Source organism: Quercus suber, unplaced genomic scaffold (genome assembly GCF_002906115.3).
Source record: "Quercus suber isolate HL8 unplaced genomic scaffold, Cork oak 2.0 scaffold_348, whole genome shotgun sequence".
NCBI lineage: Eukaryota > Viridiplantae > Streptophyta > Magnoliopsida > Fagales > Fagaceae > Quercus > Quercus suber.
Window position 1 is genome coordinate 182,396 of NW_027069800.1, and position 13,514 is coordinate 195,909.

The 13,514-nt window shown below is 34.3% G+C and overlaps 2 protein-coding genes across 3 annotated transcripts; both read right to left on the reverse strand.

The window, feature by feature from the left end:
- Window positions 1–970: 970 nt before the first annotated feature.
- LOC112012640 (transcription factor TCP11) lies at window positions 971–2,212 on the reverse strand. Its single transcript, XM_024045019.2, has one exon. It carries the CDS (start codon window positions 2,052–2,054, stop codon window positions 1,419–1,421), a length of 636 nt encoding a protein of 211 aa, XP_023900787.1. The 5' UTR covers window positions 2,055–2,212; the 3' UTR covers window positions 971–1,418.
- Window positions 2,213–4,863: 2,651 nt separating this feature from the next.
- On the reverse strand, window positions 4,864–11,707 carry LOC112012639 (OVARIAN TUMOR DOMAIN-containing deubiquitinating enzyme 12). Of its 2 annotated transcripts, none has more exons than XM_024045018.2 (11): window positions 11,390–11,707; window positions 9,273–9,661; window positions 9,048–9,184; window positions 8,254–8,327; window positions 8,107–8,161; window positions 7,874–7,948; window positions 7,695–7,768; window positions 7,552–7,600; window positions 6,156–6,240; window positions 5,699–5,755; window positions 4,864–5,323 (listed from the first exon to the last, which is right to left on the reverse strand). In XM_024045018.2, exons 2-11 carry the CDS (start codon window positions 9,613–9,615, stop codon window positions 5,259–5,261), a joined length of 1,014 nt encoding a protein of 337 aa, XP_023900786.1. In that variant the 5' UTR covers window positions 9,616–9,661; window positions 11,390–11,707; the 3' UTR covers window positions 4,864–5,258. The 2 variants fall into 2 exon arrangements, with proteins under 2 accessions (XP_023900786.1, XP_023900785.1); XM_024045017.2 differs by having other exon boundaries at window positions 9,273–9,704; window positions 11,390–11,706.
- Between the last annotated feature and the right edge of the window lie 1,807 nt (window positions 11,708–13,514).

The window sequence follows — 13,514 nt, forward strand, 5'->3', positions numbered from 1 at the left end:
GGGAGAGAGAAACAGAAGTGTGTGTTTTGACAATCATATTGGACGTATCAAAAGTATCCTTTGAAATTTTTGAAGAAATCATTGCTGCTGGTTAAAATGGTTTCATGTTTAGCATAAAAATAAAATGAAAATGGTAATTCAGAAAAATGAAATTTAAACAATGCATGCTGGAAATGAACTTTAAATTTCGGACTCAGACATGGTGAGATGGAGATTGAGTCATGATTACTGACTTGGATATGGGATAGGAGTTGTTAGAAAATATCTGGATTTGGGGTAAGATTTGTTGAAAATACATGGAAAACTTTCAAGAAAGCTAATTTGAGAAGGGAACAATGGCATTATCAAATTAAGGAGCAATTATTAGAAACTCTGATACTTTTGGAGTATTGTCAGGTGTGACATAGTGTTCCATCCTCTCACATTCATAATAAATCTTACTAACTAAATTTATGATTGAATCCACCACTATAAATATGAGAGGAATGAGTATCATATCATTGAAAGTATTACTAATTTTCTCAATTTTTTTTTACTAAATATTTTGTCATAATTTTGGGCAATGCATTTTTTGCTTGTGCTCTATAAACATCTGTTAAACCTACATAGAATGTTTTATGGTGAAGCGGCTTTACTTGTGCTCTTTAAATATTTGTTAAACCTATATAGAATGTTTTACAATGAAGCGGCCGGTGCCGGTAAATTCCAATTATTTTGGAAATTTAGGCAACTTTATTGTCATTTATGTGATAGGAAAATGGAATATTTGAACCCTAATTATCTTCTTTGGAAACATTATCTTCTTTGGAAACATTGGTTCAAACTAATTTTGATCATAAGATAAAGCAAAATTGAAAATGCTGCTTGCTGAGCTACGTTGATTACAAATATGTTTTGGGGTTTGGTTTTTTTTTTTTTTGGTAACTTATTTAGATTAGATACAAAAATAGACTACCCACAGTACCAAACAGAAATGCAACCTGCTCATCCGTATGTTTCTATCAGCTGAAGAATCTGAGTTCAATTAAAACTTGGTCTTGGTGGTGGGTCCAAAGAACCAAACTAGTTTCCCTTTTCTTTCATTCTTTCTTTTTCCCCACCTCGTATTCATAAATGGTGGGTCCAAAAATTCCTAGTAACCTTTAGTCATTGTAACATGGTCCACAGTACAACAAAGAACCTTCCATTTATTTCCTTGAATCAAAAAAAAAAAAAAAAACAAAGAGACCCATTATATATATTTCATTCCATATCCCATCTTTACTTCCCTACTAATTTACATCTTTCACTACTCAAATACTAAGCAGAGTATAACAATAATTAAACCTAAAACACTCAAAACCATAATAATATAGGGCTACAAAGGATAAACATATCCATATATAGTAGTAGTTGTATTAAAACTATTGATTATATATTTAGTCTCCAAGAACCTCTTCTCTCTGTTTCTCCTCCGCCTCCTCCGTCGCCGTCGGCTGCAACAACAGCGCCGTGAACGGCATGTGCCGATACCCATTACTCGCCGCCGCCGCATAATCCAACCCCATAGGCTGACACAAGTCGAGTCGACAACTCGGCTGCTGTGATGGTTGCGGCTGAGCCATAGAGAACATTCCAAGCCCGCCGCTCACGGCCGAGAGTGGCTGAATCCGGCAAGGGACGGAGTGGGCAGAGGAGGAGAGAGTCGGGGACGAAGTGGAGGAGGTGGTGGCAGGGACTGTGCCGGAGCCCGTGGCGGCGATGATGGAAGGCTCGGCTTGTCGGAGCAGCCACTCGATGGTCTCGCCGTCGGAGCGGTGACCCAGTTCGCGCGTCAGCTGGAATATGCGGGCTGCGCAGAGCGCCGGCATTCGGACGCGGCGGCCGCGGCCGTTCACCTTGGTGTGACGGTCTCTGGTGCGAGGGAGAGAGAGAGCAGACACTTGGGTTTTGGGTGCGGTGGTTTTGGCCGTGGCAGCAGCGGCGGCGGCGGCGGCGGCGGTGGAGGCGGGTGTGGGTGGAACTTGCTTTGTGGGGTCTTGCTCGGAGAAGTGGAGAACCATGTCTGAGCCCATTTGGAAGAAAGGGTTTAGAGTTTTTAGGGTTAGGGGTTTTAGAAAGAGTTGCAGAGGAAATAGAGAGAGTTTAGGGTTTGGAGCTTTGGAGAGAGCGAGAGAAGGGTATATGGAGAAGTGGGGAGTTTGTGGATTCTATTGACCCCACAAAAGGTGAGAAGCCTTTTTCCTTGTTACTTTTATATTGGATATATTGATAAGCTTTGCGTAATGTGGGGTCCCACCCATTAAGGTCGGTGGATCCCACTTGATTTGTTACTTCTTGTTGAGATAGCTGGTCTTTTTTTTTTTTTTTTTTTTTTTTTTTAAATAATATATATTAGCTTTTGGACATCAAGAATCAAATGATGTCATAATAAATTCCCTTTATTTGAGTAGGGATAAAATTTTCAACAATTTATTAAAATTGGTCAATTATTATGGAAACAACATCCATTTTTTACATGAGGTATTGAGTTTATCATTCATAACACTTTTGTTATGAATTTAAACCCAATCACATAAATGCTAAGAACTTTGTAACTCAATTGATTGACATCATTTGATATATACAATGAATAAATAAATGTAAAAAAATGTGTACTAGTATTACATTATTAGATTTATTATTTACAAAAGTCGTGGATTTACGTTGGTGTAATAATCATGCACAATGAGACAGCCTCCAACCCATAAACACCTAAATTAGGGAAAATTTATGACCCGTTTAGATGGAGGGGGAAGATGAAGGAAAGTGGGGAAGTAGAGGAAAGTAGAGTAAAGTTAGTTAAAAATAAGATACTATTAAAGTTGTAGGGTTAGGATTTATGACCAAGTCCAAAAAAATAAATTTGTAGAGCGTGGATGATAGAGTTAGGTTGACTGTGGAGTTTATAACGGTTGATCACAACATCCCAGTATAAACCAACATGAAAATACACACAAAGATCAAGTAAATTCAAGTCTGAAAAGACTTATGATAAATTGAATATAGGTTACAGTTCTTAGAGTTACAGTAAGACCTCTCTTTCCTCTTTTTTTCTCCTTTTTTCTTCCTCCTTTCTTTTTCCCTCTTTCTATTAGGAACCCTTTTTCTTTATATAGCATCATCCCTATCATCCCCATCATCCACTTGTTCTTCATCTAACTCCCTATTTGAGTGCATGTCATGTCATGTATCTCTCTCAGCTTTTTGTGAGTGGCGGTAGCTGAAGTTATACTGTTCAGGGGTCTTCTCCACATAAATGCAGCCAAAAAAGTTGCTGCAGTGCATTTAATACGGTGGTGGCAGCTTTTCCTTTTAGATATTTCTCCATTCTCTTATCTCCAGGCGAATCAAAACTATAATCTAAATAAGTTACCAAAAAAAAAAAAAACCAAACCCCAAAACATATTTGTAATCAACGTAGCTCAGCAAGCAGCATTTTCAATTTTGCTTTATCTTATGATCAAAATTAGTTTGAACCAATGTTTCCAAAGAAGATAATGTTTCCAAAGAAGATAATTAGGGTTCAAATATTCCATTTTCCTATCACATAAATGACAATAAAGTTGCCTAAATTTCCAAAATAATTGGAATTTACCGGCACCGGCCGCTTCATTGTAAAACATTCTATATAGGTTTAACAAATATTTAAAGAGCACAAGTAAAGCCGCTTCACCATAAAACATTCTATGTAGGTTTAACAGATGTTTATAGAGCACAAGCAAAAAATGCATTGCCCAAAATTATGACAAAATATTTAGTAAAAAAAAATTGAGAAAATTACTAATACTTTCAATGATATGATACTCATTCCTCTCATATTTATAGTGGTGGATTCAATCATAAATTTAGTTAGTAAGATTTATTATGAATGTGAGAGGATGAAATACCATATCACAACTGACAATACTCCGGAAGTATCAGAGTTTCTAATAATTGCTCCTTAATTTGATAATGCCATTGTTCCCTTCTCAAATTAGCTTTCTTGACAAGTTTTCCATGTATTTTCAACAAATCTTACCCCAAATCCAGATATTTTCTAACAACTCCTATCCCATATCCAAGTCAGTAATCATGACTCAATCTCCATCTCACCATATCTGAGTCCGACATTTAAAGTTCATTTCCAGCATGCATTGTTTAAATTTCATTTTTCTGAATTACCATTTTCATTTTATTTTTATACTAAACATGAAACCATTTTAACCAGCAGCAATGATTTCTTCAAAAAGTTCAAAGGATACTTTTGATACGTCCAATATGATTGTCAAAACACACACTTCTGTTTCTCTCTCCCAAAAAAAAAAACCAATATTGTTGCCAGAGGGAGATGGTTTATGTCTTAGCAATTAGCATGCATCAGTATCATTTACAACAAATTTCCACGCAATCATTTGTATGCAACTCTGTCACCAGTTTTCACATCTGTTAACAACAAATTCTCCAGTGACAAGAAGCGTGCTGCAAGCACAGAAAATTACAAATGACAAGAATCAATGAAGTCTAAGAAATTAGAGCTCAAGCAGTGTCCCATGGTTATAAACATCAATTCAAACAAAGATCGTAAAAAAAGCATCTTAAGCTCCGTTGTCCAACTTTCGAACGAGGTTGACTTTTCTTTATTTTTATAAACTCTAAAGTGGCCTAATTTATATTTGTTCACACTTTCACTTTGAGATCTGATCTATAAAAAATAAAAAAAGATAAGAAAAGAAAAGAAAAGCTATGAACTTCCAAATGGATTGGGTCACCCCAACAACAAGCTAAATAAATAAATAAAAATCAACAAACTGATCCTCAACAGAAAATTAAACCCAATCAACTCCATTCAATTTCAAAAAACAATTTGAAAAAAAGTAACACCTTTAAGTTGAATTCTTTCTATAAATGTCACGAGCACATGCAACTGTAGAAGCAAATATGATTGTGCGTTCATCAAGTACAATGAAGAAGTACCGTGTTATTCAAACGTATTGATCCAGCCCAGAATGGGTAATTATGAAAGTATGAGAATTTGGATCAAGTCTTTTAACTGTGGAAGCAACATTTACAAATTAAGCAGCAACAGTAATATGAGCAGAAAGGAGGAAGCACGTCACCAGGAGCCTTGCTGCTCAACTGTGGCACTTCCTGGTCTTTCGAATAGAGACGTCCAGGGTTAAAATCCCCCCTCTCCCATTGTAATTATCCGGGGGAAAAAATAAAAAAAAAGGAAGCAGTTGAAGCCAACCAAACATCTCCTAATTCTTATTCCCAAACATCCACCACTTTTTCCTCTTTCTACTAGACTCATTTGAGGGAAGACCTGAATTACAAATCAAAACAATAAGGCATCCATCACTTTTGGAAGCATAAAGTGAAAAATCTAACAGAAGGCTTTGTCAAACTCTAGGAATGACAAGCCCTGCAAAGAAGCAGATCTAAATTTCTTAAACATATAAAACTTAAGCTGGGCCTGATTTCAAAGAGTGAGAGACAGATAAATTGTGCTTCCAACAGTCCATTAATGACTTCTTCACCCAAAAGGCCAAAATTGATCACTCCCTCACAGCAGGCTAGCTTGGAGCATCACTCAAATTGGTTGAGTTTAACCAAATCAGTCTGCTGTTAGGGGCATAATTTCAAACTTCTGTACCTTTTGCCCACAACAGACTAGCATAAAAGGAATGGTGATAATTACCTCCTCGAGGATTTATCGAGTTGTAATGCACCTCTGCCCAAAAACTCAGAAAAATAACTGCACAAAACAAGAAATGCATAAAACTTATGCAATTCAAACTCAACTAAGATTTAATCCCAATTAAATTGCATAAAGATTAATGGTGCAGCTAGTAAATTCGTTATAAGTGACAAGTTCTAAAAACCATATAGAAACTTGTAAGCTACTATGGAAGTAAATTGTACATGAATATAAATTGAGGTTAGGGTCCTACATTATTACTAGGAACAACATAATGTGAGGAAAAAGAAGCATGGGAAAAAGGAGAAAGATAATTAGTTAAAAGATATGGAGAGAGATTTTTATATAGGACTCGCAAGGAGAATCAGCAGAGAAGTCCTCAGCAAGCTACCAGAAGCCATAATGATCAACACACAGTCTACACTCCCAACAAAAATTAATGAGACTGGAAGTTCACCTTTGCTTGGCTTCTGGAAATTAGGAAGAATCTCTATGCAACAGGTATCCTTAAAAGATGTCACAACGAAAATTTTCACTCCAAACTGCAACAATTATTCAAGTATTAGCCACAAATGACATGCATATATACCTTTATTGATAACACTCTAATAGTGATTTGAGAGAGAGAGAAAAGAGAATTAGAGTAACAAAGAAGCTTTGTCAGAGCAATCTCTCAAAAATTTGTCACATTCCCACTAAATTTCTTTAAATGTATAAAAACTTCTCAAACTGAAGACCAATTATTTAAATAACTGACAGAAACTTTTCAATTGACTATTTTGGTAATTACAAAATGTAACATGACAGATAATAATATTTAAAATAGGAAATATAAAAAATATGACATCAAGAGCATGATGTTAGATATCAAAAGCCTTATCATCCAGTCCTAGATGTGGATCAATGTTTTGAGAAGTCAAAATTTTTGGGACAAATTACAATTTACCCACTTATGGTTTGACCGAAATTTAAGTTACCTACCTATGGTTTGAAATTTAACACTTTACCCACCTGAGCTTAGCTCAGTTAGATTTCTATAGCCCACCTCTATTAAAAACGGAGATAAATATGTAATTTTGCTCCACTTTTATGTCTCTTCTCCAAAAACACAAAAAACATAAAAATACATGATCAAAAACTATCAATTGGAACAATTGCATCATGGAATTTCAAACCACAGTTAAGTAACTTAAATTTTGGTCAAACCTCAGCTAGGTAAAGTGTCAATTTTTGGGGCAAATTACAATTTACCCACCTATGGTTTGGTCGAAATTTAAGTTACCTGCTTGTGGTTTGAAATTTGACACTTTACTCACTTGAGATGAACTCATTTAGATTTTTATAATCCACCTCTATTAAAAATGGAGCTAAATATGTAATTTTGCTCCACTTTTATGTGTCTCGCCTCCAGAAACACAAAAAACATAAAAATACAAGAACAAAAACTATCCACTGAAACACTTACATCATGGAATTTCAACCCCAGTTAGGCAACTTAAATTTTGGTCAAACCTCAGCTGGGTAAAGTGTCAAATTTTAAATCATAGGTAAGCAACTTAAATTTCAGTCAAACCATATGTGGATAAGTTGTAATTTGCCCAAATTTCTGAAACAAACAAAAAAATATGACTTGAGCTGCCAAAAGCTGTAATATAACTTCACTTGTCACTACGTACATAATTACAATATGCTCAGGAGAGTGTATACATGCACACACATAAGTATGTATGAGCTTTGGTACAACTCAAACTAACAATGGAAAACTTTCCATGTTCCAACATTCATATAAGGAAAAAAAAAAAAATCAACATAATTCAAGGAAAGGAAAGGAAAATGAAAAACAAAAACCATACCGAATCTGCAGCTGCTTGCAATGTAACATGATCACCCCACTCACCACTCCTGGTTTTATTCAAATAAAAGTCTAACATCAGGCGTCCTTAGACTAAATATAAGCATTAAAAGAGCAAGAAAAGGAATGGAGTTTGATAATTACTCGGACATCTTCTCCAAATAGTCCTCATATTGCATGGGAACATAGCCCTCATAAACCTCTGGGTGAGACCTAAGCTGATGACAACAAACCATTGAAGTAAATGTTAAATCAAGATCCATGTAAGCTCTGAGAATTCAAGTTGAAAAAAACCAAGAGTAGATATTTCAAGACCAACAAACCTGGCTCACAACTTGTTGTCTTACAAACTTGTGGTTGTCAGGTGTTTGATATAATTGATCTGATAAAGCACAAAACTGGGCAAAGAAATCATAAAATAAATAAATGCTATTCAACAGAAGCAACAGTTGAAGCACAGACTATAATTTACAGACTGACGGACCCTGATGAGAACTGCTATGATGCTTAAGGAGAAAGATACAAAAACAGAAAAAGAAAAACTTGCAGAACTAACCTGACAATTACCATCTCCTTGAACTGTGCGTTCTACGAAGTCATACACCTGCAATCTAAATACACAGCATCAACTGTCAAAATCATATCTAAATTAAATTCACAGTACACTGCATGACCAAAATAAAAATGAGAAGCATTGATATACCTGTCCAGAAGCCTCTGATGATCTGAAGTCGCTTCATCATTTGAAGGAATTTCTCCATTAATTCTAGGAACATGCTGTAACACAAAACAAATTTAAGTGTGACATTTAACACGGTCATACATGCATAACAACCTTAAGAACAATTGCAACACAATCATAAGTTAAAAACTAATAAGCAATCAAATATGAATCATGACTTGTCCCACAAATATAAAATTTGAAAAGAGACAGAACACCAATACTCTTTATGCATCTAAAGAACCAATAAAGGATACAGATAAGGGTCAAAGCTCACAAGCTAAGCAATGGAGTGGAGACTAGGGGAAGCTCTTGCATTCAAGCTTGCTTTTTAAAAAGACAAGGAAAACAAAACATAGAAAATGTAGCTAGCCTCTAATTATCAAGTTTAACTTTTCAGGATCACATCAATAAGGAGCTGCCATACATTGTATTGCAAGGTTATCTGACTATTAACTTATTAAGTAATTTAAATATTTTATCAAATAATTTGTTAAACTGTTTGTATATTAATTAATAAAAAAGGGAGATGTTAACTATCTCAATAGCCTCATGCATAAAAGGCATTCAGTTGCTCTAGAAACAAACATGCTTAATATGTCAAGGGAGCCGTGAAACAACCTCGTCGGGCACTTTTTTTTTTTTTTTTAAAAAGCGAGATAAATTCACAATAATTCTTGGTAGGGGAAAAATGAGACTTCCAGTGTATTTCATCAATAGCTATATCGAACAGGATCTTACAAGTTGTGATGATACTTTATGTAAGCTAAACTTACAGGAATGGGGATCATTTGATCAAGCAAATATTCCTCAGTTAGCTCCGGAGAATAAGAATACTCCTCTCTATCACCAGGGCTAGAACATGAAGTAGAAGGCTCCGCATCATCAGTTTCTTCCTGGCCATGATTATAGTCTGCATATTGTATAAAAAGTATCAATATAACTAAAATAGGTAAGCTGATGACTGTTACAGATATGCAAGCAGCAGCTTAACCAAATACCTGAACAATGGTAGTTCATTGTTGATGGACTATGCCAATCATGTTCAAGATTGGATGCTTGATAGTGATCTTCTACAACATGAGAGTATCCAGATGCTTCTGAGACTGTTAGTTGTGAAAAATCGTCTTGAAGGGTTCTTGCAATAACCTCATCATTCTCCAAATGATTACAATCTGTATGACTACAATCTGTATCATAATGCTCTTGATAATGTCCATTATAAACATCATCAGCACTATGATGTACTATCTCACCATGATACCCAGAATTGATGGGATCACCATTAAAAAGTTGAAGGCCCCACTGAACGAATCCTGGATGTTCATACATAAGATCTCTCATTCCCAAAGGAAGCCACTTCCAGGATTACTTGACCGATTAGGGAAATCTGTCCAAATAGCTCTCAATCATCTAAGAGAGATGATATATATCTGCAATAAATCAAAATCCTAATAAAACATGACATGCAATTATTCTTGTCAAACCAGGTGTTGGGCTTGAAGACTGCAGAGCAAAAGGGTTGAATATAATTGAGTTCTTCCTAAGCTGAGAAGTAGAAACTACTTCAGAATCATTTTAACCATTCAATATTTGCAGTAATGATCCCCAGTTCAAGTAATTCAGCCTAAAGTTAATGCATGGTTGTGTATACTCTCCACTTTAATGTGACAAAGTTAAAATAATAAGGATGGTATCTAGTCTATCATGAATTGACAGGGAGGCGACACTTAATATCCTTAAAAACATTATAAATATAATAGATAATCCAATTAGAGAAATTTCCCCAGCTGATGCGTTCCCCAAGTTCAACTCCAATCATGTGTATTAAAATAAAGTATTTTAAAGAAATATGCTTACCTGAATCAGCTACTACAATAAAAAAGTTCAACCGATGCGTCTATTTTAAATATATTCTACTGCAAAATATATAAGGGAAACAAAGAAAAGGAAGAGCAGACAATCTATTTAATTCAGATTTGTCAATTCCAATGCATGCAAGATTTCTTGAAATAATTTTTTTTTTTACTTGCTAACATTACATACCATACATGCAAAAATGAAATTTAAAGCAAACAACTTTGGTACCATTAACTATACTTTTTTTTAAAGAGGATCTTTAGTATATCATTATTAAAAGAAATGGAACACTGCACCAGTTAACTTAGTAGATAGTCCCAAATTCAACTACCATTACTTTTTAACGCAAAGACTTAAAAGTATGGGTTAGCTAAACATGTTACTTCCTTGTCATATCAATCTAAGAACACATCCTCTTTTTTTTTAATTACTTTTTTTTACTTTTTTTCCCTTTCATTTTCATTTGTCTGTCAGAATATACTTGAACCAAGTATTTTATTTCATGGCTATTGCAACTTTATCACCAACCAACTGTAGTCACTCATATCCTTTATTAAATCAGAAGACAGCATGTCTTTGTTCACCATCATCCCTCGCTCCCTTTGCTTTAATAAAGTTGAAAACTTGAAAATGTCTTGTTCAACAATCAACCCCACCCCCCCCCCCTTCTCTCTCTCTCTCTCACACACACGCACAAACAAAAACTACTAAAAAGATAAAAGGCAACAAAAAAAAAAGTTCTGGTGAATATACACACGCATGAACAAAGCCACTAGTTGTAGTTAAAATATGAACAAAAGCTCCCCCACCTCCCTTTATAAAATAATAATAATAAGAGAGAGAAATACACATGCAAGAACCATGCCACTAATCTCTATAGGAAATATAATAGAAATTAATCCAAAGATAAAACCCATTTCAAACAAAACAAAAGGCGAATTAAACAAAGAAAAGCCCTTATTCAAAAAAAAAAAAATACAACAACAATAAATTGGAGCAATCCTATCTATAAAAAAAAATAATTACAAACCATCCCCAATCAAACACAAACAAAACAGAGAGTTGGTACAAACTCAAGCCACAAGCTTCAACAATCCAAAATCCTCAACCAAGAAGAAAATTCAATACAAACCCACCAACCAACCAATAAAAAAAAAAAAAAAGAAGCACCAAACATCAAATAATTCACAATACAATAATTCAACATTGAAGCATACAGTAACACCATGAACTATGAAGTATCAGATTAAGAACTCACCCCAATGAATCAATCAATCAATCACCTTCGATTTGCTACCAATTCAATCCAAAAAGCCTTAAGCTTTTTTAGTCCAAAAGAGATAATGGGTCACAAACTATAAAGGGCATTTTTTCTTCTTCACAGGTCACTGCTCTGTATCTGGATGGTGTAAATGCGATATATAGATGATGACGATGAAGCACTCAGTCAGATAAGGAAAAACAAAAATTTGAGAGGAAAAAAAAAAAAAAAAAAAACTGGCGCACTTCACGCTTTTTTATACACTGTTTCGAAGGTTAAACATCGAACAAGTTTCCATTCGAGGGACCTCGTACGGACCGTTGGAGGGTTTCAGATTGTCCTAAATGGACAAACATGACGGTTATTTAAGCTTGGTTACTCGGACAGTTTTTTTTGTTGGGCAATGTATCGATGGTTGGTTGGATCTGAGAAATTAAGGAAATGGATGGCTGAGATGGGCTATGTTGGGCCTTTTTTAAATTAGGTAGGAAGATCCTACGGTGACAATTAATGTATTTTTTTTTTGATAAGGACAATTAATGTATTTTGGTACGAAATGGCTGCTTAATTAATAAATGGCCTTTATGACTTTATTTTTCCTTATACCGGCGTAAAAATATTAGTTTAGAAAATATTTTTATAAAATTTTTATGTGAAAAGAAAATTTTTTTTTCACAATTTTTTTTATATTTTTTATATCAAAATATTTTTAAAATAGCCATTAATAAATGTCTTGGGACTTGTGAACCGAACTCGTAAATCATTCATAATTTTTTTTTGAAATATATTCAATTATTCAATTGATAGCCCAAAGGTCCAAGTCTGGGTGTCAGTCATACTCATGGGGTTGATAATTAATTAGGATTAATTAAAATATTTATTACAAGAAGATTATGTATTTAATAAAAAAAAGCGGCACGTGTGATGCACTACTGGTAGTGATTTTAATGAGTTTTAATACATTGAATTTGCCTGACTTTCATTTTTCTATAGGGCCTAACTCGTCGACAAAATTGACTCTAAGGTGTGATGATTAATTGTTTTATACGGTAATTTCAACTTCAGTTCTACGTTGATCTTACCTCACTTTTGCCGTAAGAGTCAAAAAGGAACGTCCGATATACGTTGCGAAAAGAGAGGTGATTATGATGACGATTAATCTAAGGATGTTGATTGAAAGCAAAATATATGAAATGATGTATACACCAAACGTTTCTAATCTTCCCAGCCCATTGTAAAAACGACACAAAAAATCTAGCACCACTAATTTGAATTCAATGTTGAACTTCAAAGTACTCCTGCTCATTTTCAAAACTTATTAAGGTCGGATATTTTTGTATCGTTAAATGAAGAAGAATATCACAATCTTAGTGAACAGATGAAAATATTGGTGCGTATTTTTAAAATTTATTAGAGTCGTATTTCTTCATCATTATTAGACGAAGAAGAATATTACAATTTTAGCGAATAGACGAAAAGATTGGTGCGCATTTTTAAAATTTATTAGAGTCGTATCTCTTCATTATCATTAGACGAAGAAGAATATCACAATCTTACCGGATGGACAAAAAGATTAGTGCTCGTTTTTAAAATTTATTAGAGTCGTATTTCTTTATCATCATTAAATGAAGAAGAATATCACAATCTTATCAAACAGATGAAGGTATTAGAAATTTAGATAAGTATGCAAAAAACGTCACCAACCATTGCAAACAGTCAAAAGATACTTATATATTTATGTATCTATTTACCTATGCTACCTAATGCACAAACTTTTTGTTTCATTTCATTTTGTAAAATAAACACATGAATATAATACTTTTTATGTAATTCCTTCTAAGTTGTTTTAGTTAGTCTTCTTTCATGATACTTTTACTATATATAGATGTAATATTTTGTTTAGAAAGTCAAGAATGAGTTTTCTTCCACAGATGTCTCCCTCAAATAGTATCTCAAGTATTTTCTAAAATTTTATGGTGCTCTATGTTTGTGGTTAGTTTAAACCCCACCTCCCAGAAAAACTTACTAGCCAATAATCATATATATCAGTAATAACTCTCTCTAGGAATATTCACGTGTTTCTTCTCTCCCCCACAAAATATTTCAAAAAATTTTAGTGCGT

Coding starts and splice junctions, on each gene's coding strand:
- LOC112012640 (XM_024045019.2), bottom strand. CDS start 2,054: ATGGGCTCAGACATGGTTCTCCACTTCTCCGAGCAAGACCCCACAAAG.
- LOC112012639 (XM_024045018.2), bottom strand. CDS start 9,615: ATGAGAGATCTTATGTATGAACATCCAGGATTCGTTCAGTGGGGCCTT. Junction 7,949..8,106: donor AAGGAGATGGTAATTGTCAG/GTTAGTTCTGCA, acceptor TTCTTTGCCCAG/TTTTGTGCTTTATCAGATCA. Junction 5,756..6,155: donor TTTCCAGAAGCCAAGCAAAG/GTGAACTTCCAG, acceptor TGTTTTGTGCAG/TTATTTTTCTGAGTTTTTGG.